Raw genomic sequence first — 15766 nt, forward strand, 5'->3', positions numbered from 1 at the left:
CCGTCTTATTGGAAATCAATGGCGGCGGCCTATGTCCATTAGCGGACTCTTACAGATAAAATGATTTTTATGATGAAAAGGGTGCAGGCATCTTCCAACCGGTCCTATTATAAATATATGGCTCTGGTCTATGGTTAACAGTGAACGTCCGACATAGGAAATGATGACGACATTGATGGTGAATGTACCTTGACTCCACGAGGTACTCCAGCAACGTACAACGCGTCGTGAGGTTGACAGTAAGCTAGAGCTGCAACCCCGGCCGGGAAACGGAAGCTGTGACGCAACTTGCATCCTTCAGTTTGAGACACCACGTATCCACGCAGACGTCCATCGTATGTTACCACCAATACTTCCCAGTTCCTAAACAATGTACATCGAGTAATGTTAACTTGGTAAAATATATAAAACATAATGAGAAAACCCCCGTTAATAGTCAATGTTAAGAGATATAAGACAATTCTGCAAGTTAAAAAAGGCTTTAGGCTTACAACACAGATAACACTCGAAAATTCAATCATTCCATCCGGAACAGTCATTCGGGCTAATTTACACAGTTTACTTTAGTCATCATATATCTTATATACGTTACAGAACCCTATATAAAATAAACACGGAACCCTAGAATCAAGAAAAGCCGTAAACACAAGTGACCTTTAAGTTATTTATAGATTTTTGTGTACGGTTCTCGGAAATTCTAACCGAGTACTATCCCGAACTTACTAAAACTTTCTCCGTAGTATAAATAGGTGTACTCCCCATGTCGACAGTTCAGTGTTATTTTTCTAGTTATAAGATTAAGATCTACGATCAGTAATAAAAAGTGACTATTTGGTAAATTATTCGGACAGTGATTTCTTGAGCGATTTGGAAGCGAAGTTTGGACTAAGCGAGAGTATACTTTGTGTTAAAGTAGGGTGACCATCTGATTGGTGAATAAAGGACTCCTTGTGAACCAGTGGTGTTTAATTTCGAATCAGAACCGATAGCACGTAACACTATTTAAACTTTATTATACACTAAAATAACTATGAAAATACAAAGGAAGGAAACGTATCAAAAAATAAATAGTTAATTACTATATATTAAACAATATATGCAGATGTGGTACTACAGCTGATATCGATCGATGCGATCTTTATCGGACAACTTTTGGATGAAGATGAGGATGTAACATAACTCCTCAAGATGCCACGCGGAGGGGTGAAATACGTGTTGAGTGATTTAACGGTCGTTGTTGTGTAATTCGCATTGTTTGCTGCATACGCATTTATCAGCGGACTGGCGGGCGGTGCACTTTGTTGCACGACTACCACTGCATGTGCGGAAGTGGCTAAATATTGGTCCTTTTCTTTCTTAGGAGGGTCTTCCGCAAGATAACACCTGTGTGTGTGTGTGTGTGTGTGTGTGTGTGCGCGTGCGTGCGTGCGTGCGTGCGCGCGCGCGCGTGTGTGTGTGTGTGTGTGTGTGTGTGTGTGTGTGTGTGTGTGCGCGCGCGCGTGTGCGCGACCAATGGCAGTTGGGGCCGTTCTCTAGTGGTTCGTCGACATAGTTACTGCCGCGAGAAGTATGTGAATGGCTGCGAAATCAGTAATCGTGTCGATTTTTAGGACAGGCCTATATCTTGCAGTGGGCATGAAAATGCTTTAAACTTTAACCATCTTTTTTAAATATACAACATATTCTTAAAAGATAGCATATTAGAAAGTTGTGTTCACCTTGAAAACTTTTTACACCTTAAATTACGAATGTGTGTGTAATAAATTTAATAAAAACGAAGAGGTATTTAATATTACTTTCATACTGTTAATCGAAAAATCACTATTTGTTTAACGAGAATTTCCTGCGTCGCTTTATATTGAAGTAGTTTTTGATAGCTTATGCAGCTTTACCAACTAACACATTTTTTGTATCTATGTACACTTTACACTACATTCATGTATAACACAAAATTTAATTTATTTACTTTGTAAGTGAAAAGTGTCTCTTAATTTTGTCCTTAAGAGTCCTAACTTTTAATTCCCAGGTCACATTACGTTAGAAATCTATTTTGTTAAATATCGCTGGAGTGAAATATTTTCGAATTCCCGCATAATAGTTCCTCACATATGGTGTCATACACTTTCCTTGTTTGACCTTTCTGGTTAGATATTTATATCATTGAATTTGTTTATGTAATATTTCTCAATAGACATTATATTAAATATGTATCAGTAACAACCGGCTGCATACATTACAAAAGTAATAGCGTTCGTATTTGTATATCTCTCCCTGTCGCACACATCTTCTGTCGCTCTCACATAAACGACACGTGTGATTGGTTATAAAGTAGGGATTGTGATTGGTTGTTAAAATAAAGCTAGTTCTAGGGAGTCATTTTGCTCTCTGCACTCAAGTTTTACTTTTAACTCCAAGAGACAGTATTCTAATAATGCATTCAAAGATTATGTACTAAAACAAATATTATTATTTGAAAATTCTTACCACTTAGTATCTTTAACTCTAAGAGGCATAAATATAATATCAGACACTGCATGAGTGTTGTTTGTACATTCCAATCCACCGGGTTTCGAGCAATCCTGCAACACACAATTTACATTTCATAATTTAACATAACATGATATGACATGACTAAATATAACACAAACCTAAAAATATTAAATTAAAACAATTATTTAGCAACAACATTTGCAATATAATTGCATTTCACTAGTTCCATAAATGAACATCAAGCTGGAAAGGTTTTTGCCAATTAAAAAAACTTTGCCAATTTTATTTTAAAAAGAAGTTAAAGACGATTTTAATTAGTCTGTAATATTAACTCTGTAACTATTTTAAATTTTTGTTTAACATTAGAATTTTTTTATTAATTACTTTAATATTTTAATTGATAAAATTAATCAATACAAACTACATTATTGTATTCTTTATTAACTTACCGCTGGAATATTAAAGAGATTAGAAGCGGTGAGATCAAAGAAACTAACAACGCCATTACCATATGCAAGAACCAAGAATGAGCAATCCGGACTCCATACCAGTTTACGCCATTGTGCATAGGGATCGCGACTAACTGAAACATTCATAAATTATATGATTTCCTTAAATTTGTTACTAGCTGTACTCTGAATTGGTCCACATGGAAACTAACAAAAAATAATTTTATTCTACATGAATTTTTTTTGTTTAAGATTTTTTCTAAAATAACTGTTTAACAAATTTTCTAGAACAGACACATTATATGTAATCAAAATCCAATTAAGTTTCAATTAATTTGGCTAATCCAGTCAGCACTTAAAAAACCATCCCTTAAGAGGAAAGGGAAGATTTAAGATTTGATTTTAAGCATTATGATAAACAAGCATGGATATATCATAACATTGATTGAATATTATGATATATCTATGCTCATGTCCATAATCCAATCAATATATATTGAATGACATCAATAAAGAAGTAAAACAGTAGACAATAATATCTATAGTTTACAACCAAATCAAGTATAGGTATTGATACTTCAGTGGTATCATTTCATTCCTACTTGTCTTCCATTGGAAAATACAGTAATGTTTAAATGGACTTACCAGTAGTTCTTGCTGCAATTGTGGCATATTCAGAACGCTTAGTCCTAATTTCCAAGATATTATCAGTAAGTACTGCAATCACCTTCCCTTCGTCACCAAGAGCGATATGCCACTTCTGCTGTTTCTCTTTATGCCTATAACATTGGACAAATGTTATCTCATACAATTTTAAAATAAATGTTACTGATATATAAATAATCTAATGTTTAAATGTAAACATATTGTTTAATTTTATACAGTGTGATTTTTCAATTCTCTTAACACTCAGAATTGCATGTTCCATGAACTTAATAATAGTTTGAATAATCAGGATCCAGGGGTAATCCTCTCCGAACTTTGTATACATAAATTAAAAAGCTTAGTTTTAATAAGCAAAATTGTTCTCATTATACAAAATACATCCTTTGTGAAGTTCCAGACATAGTTCAGTCCAAATAATATAAGGAGTGTGGAAAAGGTTTACTAAGATAACGTTGAACAATAACAGTATAATTATTAAAAAAAAAAGTTAACGATTATTTTTTTTTAAACTGTTGACAATTTACACTTACGCAGTTACACTATCAATTAGACTTTTTTTGGGACCAAAAAATTTCAACCAACGCCAAAACGCTGATATATTTTCTGGCAAAATTCCATCAGGTTTTTGCTGAAATAATATTAGAAAAAATTCTGAATAATACAATATGCTAGCAAGCAAATTAAATTCGTTGTTAAAAACTGACTAAATATTCCGGTTCGGGTTTCCATTCTGAAAAAACGTATAGCTCGTGCAAAATCGACTTATTTTCTGCCATTTCTTTTTTATATGACTGGCAAAAATTATTTAATTATTGAATAATCTAAAATCATTATCGACAGCAACATAACACACAGTGTCTTTATCACTTTGTGAATTAATGACAGTAGATTATTTTGTTGGCGAAATTATTGACGTTTTGTAATCGTTTCACGCATTTGTTTTACGGATAATAGATTTTATAACTTCATTTTACTAAAATTAGAACTATTATTCTATGTAGTTAATCCGAATAAACAGCTAAAGAATAATTTTCAAGACACAGAAAATGAATAAAGCTTTGAATTTATATTGCACAACTCAAAATCGGTTCAGGTATATGTAAATTCGTAACATATAAACGCTAGTGCAATGCCTTTAATGATAATAAGACTAAGTTGATAATTCATAGCACATTTATGTTTTAAGTCCAAATTTTTTGGGGTGACTATGTGTTTGCTTCCTAGTGCATTTGGCGGCTCTATGGTTTTCTGCCTTTGTCCTTTCTTATCAATACTCTCCGGCAACTTTTTGATTTAAAGCCTAAAATTGCAAAGACGTGTTTTTATAAACAATAACAACAAAAACAAGTCATGAATCATGAAATCATGCAACTTCTTCACATATATAATAAGGTAAGAATTTAAAGTAATTATTTGTTATAATTGATGTCCCAAGTAATCAATATATTCTTTTTTTTTAGAAAGTAACAGAAAATTCCGCAAAAGTCAAATTTTGGGAAGAATACATAAAGAAGTTGAAGGAAATAAATTTAAAAGAATTTTCTGAAAAACTAACAATACCAGTTTTAGTTCCAATTGGGAAAAGAATTTTGTTTCGGGGCGTATTGAGGCACACAAATGAAATAACGGTCTCAATGGGTGCAGGTTATTTTGCTAAATGTTCTGTGGAACAGGCAAATATTTTAAAACAACATAGAATTAAAGGTACTATACAAAATATTTTTCTAATGCTTTTTGCTAATATATGCAATTACTATGAATAGTTTACTTTAGTTTTATACAAATTATTTTGTCTTCATAACACAGAAACCTTTACTCTATATTATACAAACGACAGTAATGGCTCGATAAAAAAAATCAGGGCATTTACTCAACTTATTAACAATATTAGTAAAATCAATACATAAAATACAGTATATAAGAACACTGTTGACTGATTATTTATTTTGTATTAGACTGTTGGCTTATTCATTTTGTATTAGATTTGATTTAACATTAAAATTTCTATCTTATCATGCTTCATAAATATACAATAATCCATTTACAATATAAAAATGTACTTTCAAAGCTATATTCTTAAAACATCCTCACATTATGCAATTTTGGGTCTGATGACTAAAAATATTGATAACTATTAATATTTTATTACAGATGCAGAGTCAAAACTAGCTATTGTTGAAAGAGAAAAAGACTATTTACTGAGTCAAATTCAATTTTGCAGAGAAAATCTTTTTGGTAGTCCCGCACAAGAAATTATTGAAGAGTATAATGAAGAAGAAGATAGGGCATGGAGGGTCAAACACAGAGAAAACATGAAAAAATATTATAAAACAAAATTGAAAGAAATATTAAGTGATGATGTAATAAATCATGAAGACTTATGGATAAGGTTTGAGGAATTGGAACTACAGGAGGAGTTGAGGAATGAATTGTCCAAAGATTATGATGATGATGAAGAAACAGAAGTGTTCAGAAAAATAAAAGACAATCACAATGCTTTAACAGAAAAAAAAATTACGGAAGATTCTTCTCAGACCTCCATGAAGAATATAGATGCAAGTGTCTTAAAACAGATTTTAGATAAGCAAAATGAACTTCAAAAAAAATTAACAGAGTTGAAAAAGAAGAAAATGAATACCAGCAAGACGGAAGCTCATCTAATAGCCAGGGTAGAAGATATGGAGCAACTTGAGGAAGTGGAAGATGAAATGGACAGGTAATTAAAATTACATAATTATTTTATTAAGTATAAGCATTTGTATATTTCTGGTAAAGTATATTGACTAGATTTATAGCAAGTCACACGCTTTGTGTGAACTATTAGAGGGACCGGAAAGTATTGTTGCTTTCTGAAGTTAAATTCGCACTACTACATTTTGTAACAAGTTTTAATTTCTAATCAACAATATATTCCCCTTTTTTATCAACAACCTATTGTCATCTACTATACAAATTTTCGATGTCAGAATGGTACAAATCAATCAGTTTTGTATAAAATATGTCGACAGAAATGATATTATGGTCCCCTTGATATTTCAAATTGTTATCCATGTGAGAACTGATATATCCTATGCCCAAAAGTCCGAAACTCTAACAAACTCAGGGCTTACATGATGGATAATGAATGATTCATACTATCTTTTAGAAATGATACTTATGTTCTATCTTTGACAACAACACTTAGCTAACCACAACCTAATTATTACTATATGGTTAACTATAATAAAAAGTATAATATAAATATATGTACCTAAAAGTATATTTTACTTTTTTTATTTATGATAAAAACACTACTATTTTATATAAAAATGCCTATATATAAAAGTGCCTATTGCCTTTTATATTTATTTATTTCATTATAATTTTTAAAGTTGTTATATAATTGGTAGGTAATTTTTATATAAAATTGAAAATAGTTGCAGAAATTTGAAAAATTCATTGAAATATAACAAGTATTAAAACTGCTTTTTTACTTTGAGGCTTTAAATATTGTTGTTTAACATTGAACAATATTTATCAATAACAATAATATTTATTAATTTAAACTTTGATTATTGAATGAAGTGATCACTCTAAAATACATTAATTAATTTTAATAGAATGTCATAATTATAAATTATTATAATGCATATATAAAATACACTCAAGTCAATCCAATGTGTGAACATAAAAATTTAAGAAAAATAATTATGAAATTGAAATTTACTTAAAAATTATTAAAAATTCTATAGCAATTTTTTCAACATGGAAAAATTATCATATTACATCTTTAGAATCTTGCAAAATAAATTTCTGATTTTTACAGGATAGATGATGTTATTCATAATCCCGATACAGAGGAAGACAATGAAGAGAATAGTGCAAGCTCAATTATAAAGAGAGCTGTCTCTTTTGCTGATGAAGATGAAAGTGAAACTTTGGAATTAAATTTCAAACATTCAGAAGTGGAACCATGCAAAACATTATATGATCCCAAGAAGGGAATATCAAAGCCAAGTGATATATATGTTGCATTTTCTAACCTTTTCACAGAAACAACTCCAATTTTAAGAAAAACTAACTATGTAATTAATAAAACGGTAACTAAAAGAGATCAAGCTGTTAATGTGAATTTGGATGCTTGCGAACATATTGCTGATATAAAAAATGTTATTGTAATTGATGATGTAAAAGAGAAACCTGTTGTAACCAGGAAACTGCCTACACCTGGTAATGGACGTAATAGACCAATGAGTATTTTCAAAAAGCGTCGACAACATAGATCTTAAAACTTCCTTTCAAACTAGTCAATAAGCTGATATAATAATTGTTTAAGATTTCAATGTTTAACTTATTAAGTAATGCTATTTTTAAGATTAAATGTATCAATTACTCTCTGTTGAAGATAATTTATTGTTACTTATCTTTTATGATTAAATGAGAAATAATAAAAGTATGGACTTTTCTTTTTTTCATTCGGTTGTTTAAATTCCCAGTTGACACAAAGGTTTAACAAAATCTTTAAATATCAGTAGTTATGTATGAAATGAATCTTATTAGGTTTCATATTTACTAAGATTAACAGTGCAAAGCCTAATAATCATCATATCTGCCCACTGCAAGGAAAAGGCCTGTAACCAGCGACTTTCCGCTGGGTTTAACTTGCGCCTCCCAAGGCCGACGGTTGTACGAGCGATGTGACCTGCCCCAACGCCTCTTCAAACAATTATACCTAACATATACCTCCAGTTGAAAAATTTTTTGACCTGTTGGCTTCATTATTTTTAAAAGAATGAACGCCGAAGACATGTATAATAAGTCTTTTATAATGCTCTTTATATATTTTGAGATTAGCTAAACATTAAAAGATGGATCAGACCTTGTCAGATTTTTAATTAGATCATAATTTTTCTGGTAATTTTACGTCACAATAAGTTAATTTTTAATGAAGTTTGTTAGCCAAAGGTAAAATAATCAAAGATACTATTTCTGAACGTTCATTTTTTGACATTAGGAAAGTAAGGTTATGTTATGTTCTAAATACAAGTTAAAAAATAGACAATAATAAAAAGTAGCGGTGTACAATAATGTATTCTCGTCATTTTCGTAACATTTGCAGGAGATATTCTCAACATGTATTTCGAACCACGGAAGCATCTCCTGTAAGTGCCCTATACTTTATCATGTTCTCTGAATTTTATTTTAATTAATTTATTTATTTTTCTATACAACCTTCTAGATGAATAAATGCTAGCGGGTAAACATACTTAAGGATATGTATTTTTTGCCACATAGTACAAAAGCTTTAGGCTAATTATTTTCTTAAAGAAAATTATGAACTGTACGTCATTTCAACAATTTTTATTTTCAGGTGCAACAAGGTGAAAATCATGTGGGATTGTTCTATACTTTAGATAAAAACTTATGTAATAAACTCTTCAGTCATGGAGGTTTACCAAAGAGTTACAAGAAACAGAATAAGACATTTGCAGAAACCACTTTGATGGTCCGAAAGCCAGCTCTAGATGTAATTGACTGTATAAAATCCAGTGATTTAAGTAAACCTGCCATCAGATATGTGTTATGTATCCTTTATAATCACATTATGTTATACATTATTATAATCTAAAAACCTATTAGTGGCGATCTTTGGGAAAGGGCTATTGCTATGCAGTGGGCCTCCATCAAAGTTAGACAGATAGAGGAAAGAAAAAGAAGAAGAAACAAATGAAGAGACATAATTATTTTTTTTGAATTTATATTGTCAGTGTCACCCAGAATTCAAGGTTAATTTTTTCAAATGACATTGGTAGTTTACAAAAATGTCTGCTTGTTTAACATATTGGAACTGCCCACAAATTAAAGCTATTGTAAAAAATAAAGGTGAATGCCCTTATGGCCTGACCAATACAAAATATATAAATATTACATTTACATGTTTTATATCTTTATAAAGCAGGCTGTTTCCAACTGGTCTCATTGGAAATCCTTGTCCATCTGTGGATGCTTTATGGTTGAAACAATGATGATATCTATGTTGTAAATTTATTGTTATTAGTGTAATTTTTTTTATAGTTGTTACCTGAAAAATAATTAATGGTGTATCAAAACATTGAAATGTAATAATGAAATTATTTTCATTACATTTACTTAAGTAATGTTTGCTGCATTTGATAATAATCATTTTCTTAACTGTATGCAAAGATGGAGAAAAAGGCACTGGTAAATCCCTTACCATAGCTCACCTTGTGCATTATGCACATGAAGATGGGTTTTTAATTGTTCATGTACCCTGGGGTGAGTACTGTTTTCTGATAATTTTTAACTTTTTCCTCTGTATTATATTTTATTAATATATGTGATTGCTATAGTTAGAGCAATACTAGTGCTAATTTGTGCCAGCAAGGAAGTGTTTGTAACACTCTACGGGTTTAATGTAGTTCAATTCTTGAGGCCACAGATGAAAGATAAAATGTATCAACATTTTATATTTTTTTATATATTATTTTATATAGCAGTAATTTTTTTATAGAGGATAGCTTTATCCTAGGCAGACTCTATCGCTATAAAGTTAAGGCCTGTCTTTTATCATGTTTTAGTAATTATAAATCTGTTTTGTCGATATTATACACTTAAATTCCATAAAGAAAGTTATTGATTGTATTTATGGACAGACTTTATTAAGACGGTATTAATAAAAATAATGAAGATTTTCTGAACCTTTTTAATATAATTAATAAGCATTGATTTACATTTTTCTGTAGGTTGTGAGATAAAAATCTATGAGTTTTGTGTCCCATGGTACTGTAAGCATATTCTTTTTAGATGAAATGATAATAGTTAAGGTTGCGAAAGTTGTTGGAGTGGGCAGCGTAAAATTGGTCAGTGTGACATCTATGGATTGAATTGATGACCATGACAATAGCCGTAAGGATATCTATGGTGATGTTCTATGTCCAGCAGTGGATGTCCTGCAGCATAAATAATGATGAAGATAGCCAAAACGATTTTAAAGCTATGTTCTAACACAAATTTAATTGGTTTACAGTAACTGAATGGCTGTGGAAAGTGCCACGTACCAAAGAAATGTCGAATTCACAGACCAGGGAGGGCTTTGTGGACATACCATTGGATGCTGCTGCATGGCTGCTTCACTTTAAGACTCAAAATCAGACTCTACTAAAGAGCGGAGATGTAAGTTAAATTATTTGTTTCACAAAACCACATAACATGTATATTATAATCCTTTTTACAATTTATGTACGGTGAAGTTAATGCTTTTAGGCATTCTTCACTAGTCACCCAAAGGTGGTGCTTAGATAATTAGTAAGCAGATGTCTAAATGTTACACAGAAAATAGATATATGATATATTAGATACATGCTGATAACATATGTATATATACATGGTAAATACTATATTTATTATATAATTACTAATAAGTGCATACTTAAATAAGCATGTTTATGTGTATATATAATGTATATATAAATGACATATACATATAATTCTTCCTCGAACCTTATTTTTGCGCATATACTGGTTTAATTATGTCATCTGCTTAGATTTGACAAACACTAGTTGTTCATTACATAGCGACGATTATTGGCTACATAAATACAAAACTAGGAGCGATGTTATATACACCTTTCAATCGCACACGTCTTCCTTCTCTCTCTCACACACACGGCATGTGTGATTGGTTATATAGGTATTATGATTGGTTGTGTAAATTAAGTTAGTTCTATTATTTCTTAATGTAGTTTTAAATAAAGAGTTTCAATAAATTCAGCTTACATTCAATTTTTACTTTTAACTCCAAGAGACAGTCTCCTAAATGGTTTTAAAAATAGCTAGGTGGGGAGCCTATTTCTTCCCTAATGTATTCTTGTGAATGTATCTTGTGTTTAGATGATTCTTGATCCATATCTAATAGAAATATACAGTTAAGTTGACTCACGCCATCTGTTTGGTTATTATGAAACCAATTATTTACTGTTATTTTATAAGGATTTGTCTTAAAGGTTACATGGTCTTTTATGATAGATCCAAAGTCTTTACATATATGCACCATAATAATAAACTGTATTCATACTATATGTTGCAAATTATGGCTAAGGTATTACATATATATATGTATGTATATATATTACTTTGATAGTCGTTTTTTCCAGTTACAAGTATCAAAAGATTATGTTTGGAGCAAACGAGAGACAACGCCAGCTGGTGCACCCCTCAGCGAACTAGTGGAGCAGGGTATATCGCGTGTTAAATACTCCTGTGACGTTATCGATGCACTCGTCCACGAAGTGAAATTACTGTCAAGTAATAAAAAGTAAGTGATTTTAAAGTTCACAAAAAATATAAGCAATAATAAATGAAGTAATAACATATCGGTGGATGTGGCATGGGTAATCCATAATCATTAGGTGGTCTGACGATTTAGTTAAGTTCGTGTGAAGTCGCTGGATGCCTATCATCGTGATGATATTTGGTGGAGGCCTGATGATGACGATGAATGGTAAATGAATTATTTTTTTTCTAGGTGCAAGACATTTGTGGCGATAGATGCATTCAATTGTTTCTTCTACCCACGAACAAGGCTTAGTACACCTACAAAAAAGGTTGTGATGCCAGAAGAAGTCACACTAACCACATCCTTTTTGGAACTTACTAAAAATGATTGGGTAAATTTTATTTCTTTAATTTTTGTTGAGTTTTGTAAAATTGTCAAACAATTTGTGCAGCTTAAAAAACTTCTTTTTATTCCTTATAATATAATAATAACAATAGAAGAGCTGTTTTTAGCTCTCTCGAATGAGAATGCTATTGGCATGTAGACAGCCCAAGTCGGCTAAGTTACCACAGAGATTCAGTTATTTGTGACCGGATTTACACTGCTGCCTACGTGATGGATTCCTCGGGTGAGAGGTGGCAAGGCATTGACGTCGCTCAACCTAACATCTCCTTTAAGGTAGCGAAGCTCGAGGACTTATTGAGAAGTCTCAGCTCGGGCCGTTACATACTACAATTTCAACAGATTAGGTCGAGGTTCAGGTCTAGAAATTCAGGACACTATCAACTTAAACTTGTTGAAGCTGTAAATACCAAAGCACTAACTACATTTGTCCAAGACATTGTAAAAAATGTTATTACATTTATATTATTATTTCAATTGTAGAATGTACAATGCTGTACCATAGTCCCTCTTCATAGATTTCCAATAAGACAAGATGGTAACATCCTGCAGTCAGTATTTCCTATCTTCCTACTTATTCAGTCCATGGCCTCCACTTCAGAACCTTAAGGCCTCAGGGGCCAATTGCCGAGCTATGTGGACTACTTTCCTTTACAGATCTGGCCATTCCGTTAATCCGCTCAAACTGCTAATAGAGGTTGATTAGTTATAGATAAACACTTTAAAACGGTGAAAGTGTAAATCACATGCTGTCAATTAATATATATTACACCCTATCCAAAAAAAATAATAATTTTAATATAGTAAAAAAAATAGAATTCAAAATTTGGATCACTACATATCAATAAATATTTTTGATTACTATCTGTCCCTGTTGTCTTTGTACTGCTAGAAGTTATTGGCATAAAAAAGTAGTACTTAAATAGTTGCGGAGACTTAGTAGTGTATCATAGCAGAAACTTGAGGAAAAAAAATTCGGAAAAATTAAGCGTTATTGTAAAAACAGAGCTGCAGAGGCTAATGTCTGTGGAAAAGAAAATTAAAAAAAATGTTATTGGCGTTTCATATTCCAATAGAAAAAAAAATGTTACAGTTCAGAGTAATCATCTAAAGTTTTTAGTTAATAAATGCACTTTACATTCATCCCTTTAATATATATATATATATATATATATATATATATATATATATATAAGTATTTTCATCTATAACCAATCAGCCCTGTATAAATAACACTTATTTAAATATAAAAACTTATTGTTATACAAATTATTTACTGTAGAATTTGATCAATTATAAATTAATCATCTGTTATAATTTTGCAGACAAATGGTGCAATAGTAGTAAGTGTGGACAATATTGCCATACCACGGGACCACCAAGAGAGCAACTTGCCCAGATATTTGCTATACAAAAAGGTACTAAAACATTTTCTGAAGGAGTCAATATGACAATTTTACCCACTACAATTATATTTGTGATTCTGATATGTTTTTAACTGTGTTGCAACTACCAGCTTTCTTTTTAAATGTCGAATATTTACATTTAACTCTTTTTACTCCATGGCAGGTATGTTCCTTAGAAAAATGAGAAAAAAATCCTGTAAAAAAATGTGTGACATATATAGTTCAGGGACATGTTCCAAAACCTTTAAAAAATCGGATCCCGTATAACCGTGCTTAAGGATTAATCATAAAATCTATATTACATAAGATATATTTAGAAAAAAAAACAATTCATTTTTGTTACAAAAAAAATTACATTAGCATACAATGAATAATCAATCTATAAGTACAACATTTAAGAATATTAATTTAAATTAGGAAAAAACGTAAAATTTGCAACTTTGTATCGTCATTTGATTATAGTATACTTTCGATTGAACTTAGTTGCTGCATAAATAAGCTTCTGTAAGTATTAAAGTAAGAACTTAGTAAATTTTTAAGAATTCATGCTAGAAGAAAAAGTTTGTCTCAACTAATATAGTAATTTTTCTTATTTGAATCATTTCATAAATGTGTGGAAAAAGAATTCGGTTTATATTGGTGGAGGTTCAAATATATTAAATGACAAAAAAATTAAACTCAAGATAAAATTTGTATTTACACATACACAACCAACATTAATTTGTTGAATAATGTGTTTGTGTAATTACCTTATTAACTGAAGTCTAAATACCAATCATGTTATTATAAATGAGATTATCATAAAATGCACAAAACATAGCTTGCAAACAGGCATATGATTACAGTATTATAAATATACTATATATTAAGATCTATCTAACTTGCAATTAGTTTATTGTAAACACATTTTTTTCCTTATTACAGGGTTTTGAACATTTAGACCCTTTTGTTCCTGTTGAAGTAAAAAGGTACTCTGATAAAGAATTCCTTTCTTGTGCAAGCTACTACAGGGACAGACTGTGGTTGCGCGGCCCGGAAGAACTTGAGAGTGAATTGAAGCTTGCCAGTGCCTGCAACCCTTACATGTTCATGGAGTTATGTGCACCTTTGTAATTTTAAAACAGTAAAAATAATAAAGAATTAATAGTTCACACATTGTTTTTGTTTATACACTATCTACTTATAAGAAAAAATTGCCTATAAAATTTATAAACAGATGTATCCCTTACTTGTACAACATTGTATCCAATTAAGTTATTATCTGCAATATGCTGTTATTTTTATTTATGCTAAAAAATCTTAAAACCAAGTATAAAACCTCCTTGATGACTATTGTTGCAGTACTAAAATTCTTGCATCCGATGATATTAACACAAGTAAAATATTGAAAATAAAAAAGTCATACTGATTAAATATTTTATTAACGAGAATGAAGTATCTACATGATTTCATTTATTCCTTATACGTTGTAGCCGACGATGTGACGTTTTCCAATGCATTCTCCCACAAAGAACCAGAAAAGAACCTCAGCGCCAACGAGAGTGTTAAGTGTTGCTTGTTTTACTGTTTGCTGTTTCCAAGAGCCATTCTTGGCACTCGATAGGAGCTTGGCAATACCTGCCCTGATCTGTGGGATTTCGCTCATTTTAGGCGGCGCTAACTCAACTCGGGCGTACTTCATAAATATATTAAATTTAGGCCTCGCATTTGCGATTGCGGCTGTAAAAAAATATTTTGTAATTAGCATTTTTACACTTATTCGAAACAGTCATGAATTTATAACCTTGATGTTTTCAATATAAATTACATAACTCCAAAAACACACACGACTCGTTAATTAAAATCAAATTTTATAAAACTTACAAGAAATCATCGCAGGTACTTTAGCAGCCGCGCCGGCCATGGTGAATTTTTTTAATTGAAACAAATGAAATATTCAGATACTACTCTGAATTTTGATTTCAGAATGAAATTTGTGGAGCCCAAGTACAATCGAATATGTCAAAATTTAATGTTTCCATTAAAAAAAATTGCAATCTCCATTACTTTTTAGGGAATTTTTCTTTACAGGAATAGAA

General features: G+C 31.0%; 4 protein-coding genes across 5 annotated transcripts in view; 2 read left to right on the forward strand and 2 right to left on the reverse strand.

Moving 5' to 3' along the window:
• The window catches only part of LOC137926671 (NBAS subunit of NRZ tethering complex-like), a 43264-nt gene extending 38804 nt beyond the window's left edge, over window positions 1-4460 (reverse strand). For both annotated transcript variants that reach the window (XM_068770344.1, XM_068770343.1), the window contains exons 1-6: window positions 4310-4460; window positions 4136-4233; window positions 3585-3718; window positions 2940-3073; window positions 2485-2579; window positions 189-363 (exon numbers count right to left, since the gene is read on the reverse strand). In XM_068770344.1, the coding sequence (XP_068626445.1) occupies window positions 189-363; window positions 2485-2579; window positions 2940-3073; window positions 3585-3718; window positions 4136-4233; window positions 4310-4381 (708 nt within the window). In that variant the 5' untranslated portion in view covers window positions 4382-4460. The remainder of the gene's footprint in view (window positions 1-188; window positions 364-2484; window positions 2580-2939; window positions 3074-3584; window positions 3719-4135; window positions 4234-4309) is intronic.
• Window positions 4461-4911: 451 nt separating this feature from the next.
• On the forward strand, window positions 4912-8059 carry uri (unconventional prefoldin RPB5 interactor). The gene is made up of 4 exons (XM_068770701.1): window positions 4912-4997; window positions 5066-5309; window positions 5757-6321; window positions 7411-8059. Exons 1-4 carry the CDS (start codon window positions 4956-4958, stop codon window positions 7871-7873), a joined length of 1314 nt encoding a protein of 437 aa, XP_068626802.1. The 5' UTR covers window positions 4912-4955; the 3' UTR covers window positions 7874-8059.
• A 559-nt stretch (window positions 8060-8618) lies between these two features.
• mRpS29 (mitochondrial ribosomal protein S29) lies at window positions 8619-14898 on the forward strand. The gene is made up of 8 exons (XM_068770313.1): window positions 8619-8746; window positions 8956-9169; window positions 9789-9881; window positions 10633-10778; window positions 11759-11919; window positions 12130-12271; window positions 13608-13700; window positions 14613-14898. Exons 1-8 carry the CDS (start codon window positions 8672-8674, stop codon window positions 14799-14801), a joined length of 1113 nt encoding a protein of 370 aa, XP_068626414.1. The 5' UTR covers window positions 8619-8671; the 3' UTR covers window positions 14802-14898.
• A 192-nt stretch (window positions 14899-15090) lies between these two features.
• ATPsynG (ATP synthase, subunit G) lies at window positions 15091-15693 on the reverse strand. The gene is made up of 2 exons (XM_068770314.1): window positions 15552-15693; window positions 15091-15407 (listed from the first exon to the last, which is right to left on the reverse strand). The coding sequence occupies exons 1-2, from the start codon at window positions 15589-15591 to the stop codon at window positions 15148-15150; spliced, it is 300 nt and encodes a 99-aa protein (XP_068626415.1). The 5' UTR covers window positions 15592-15693; the 3' UTR covers window positions 15091-15147.
• Between the last annotated feature and the right edge of the window lie 73 nt (window positions 15694-15766).

This window comes from Battus philenor, unplaced genomic scaffold (genome assembly GCF_028537555.1).
Source record: "Battus philenor isolate CCGP_79_NKW_IND1 unplaced genomic scaffold, ilBatPhil1.0.hap1 SCAF_3, whole genome shotgun sequence".
Classification (NCBI taxonomy): domain Eukaryota; kingdom Metazoa; phylum Arthropoda; class Insecta; order Lepidoptera; family Papilionidae; genus Battus; species Battus philenor.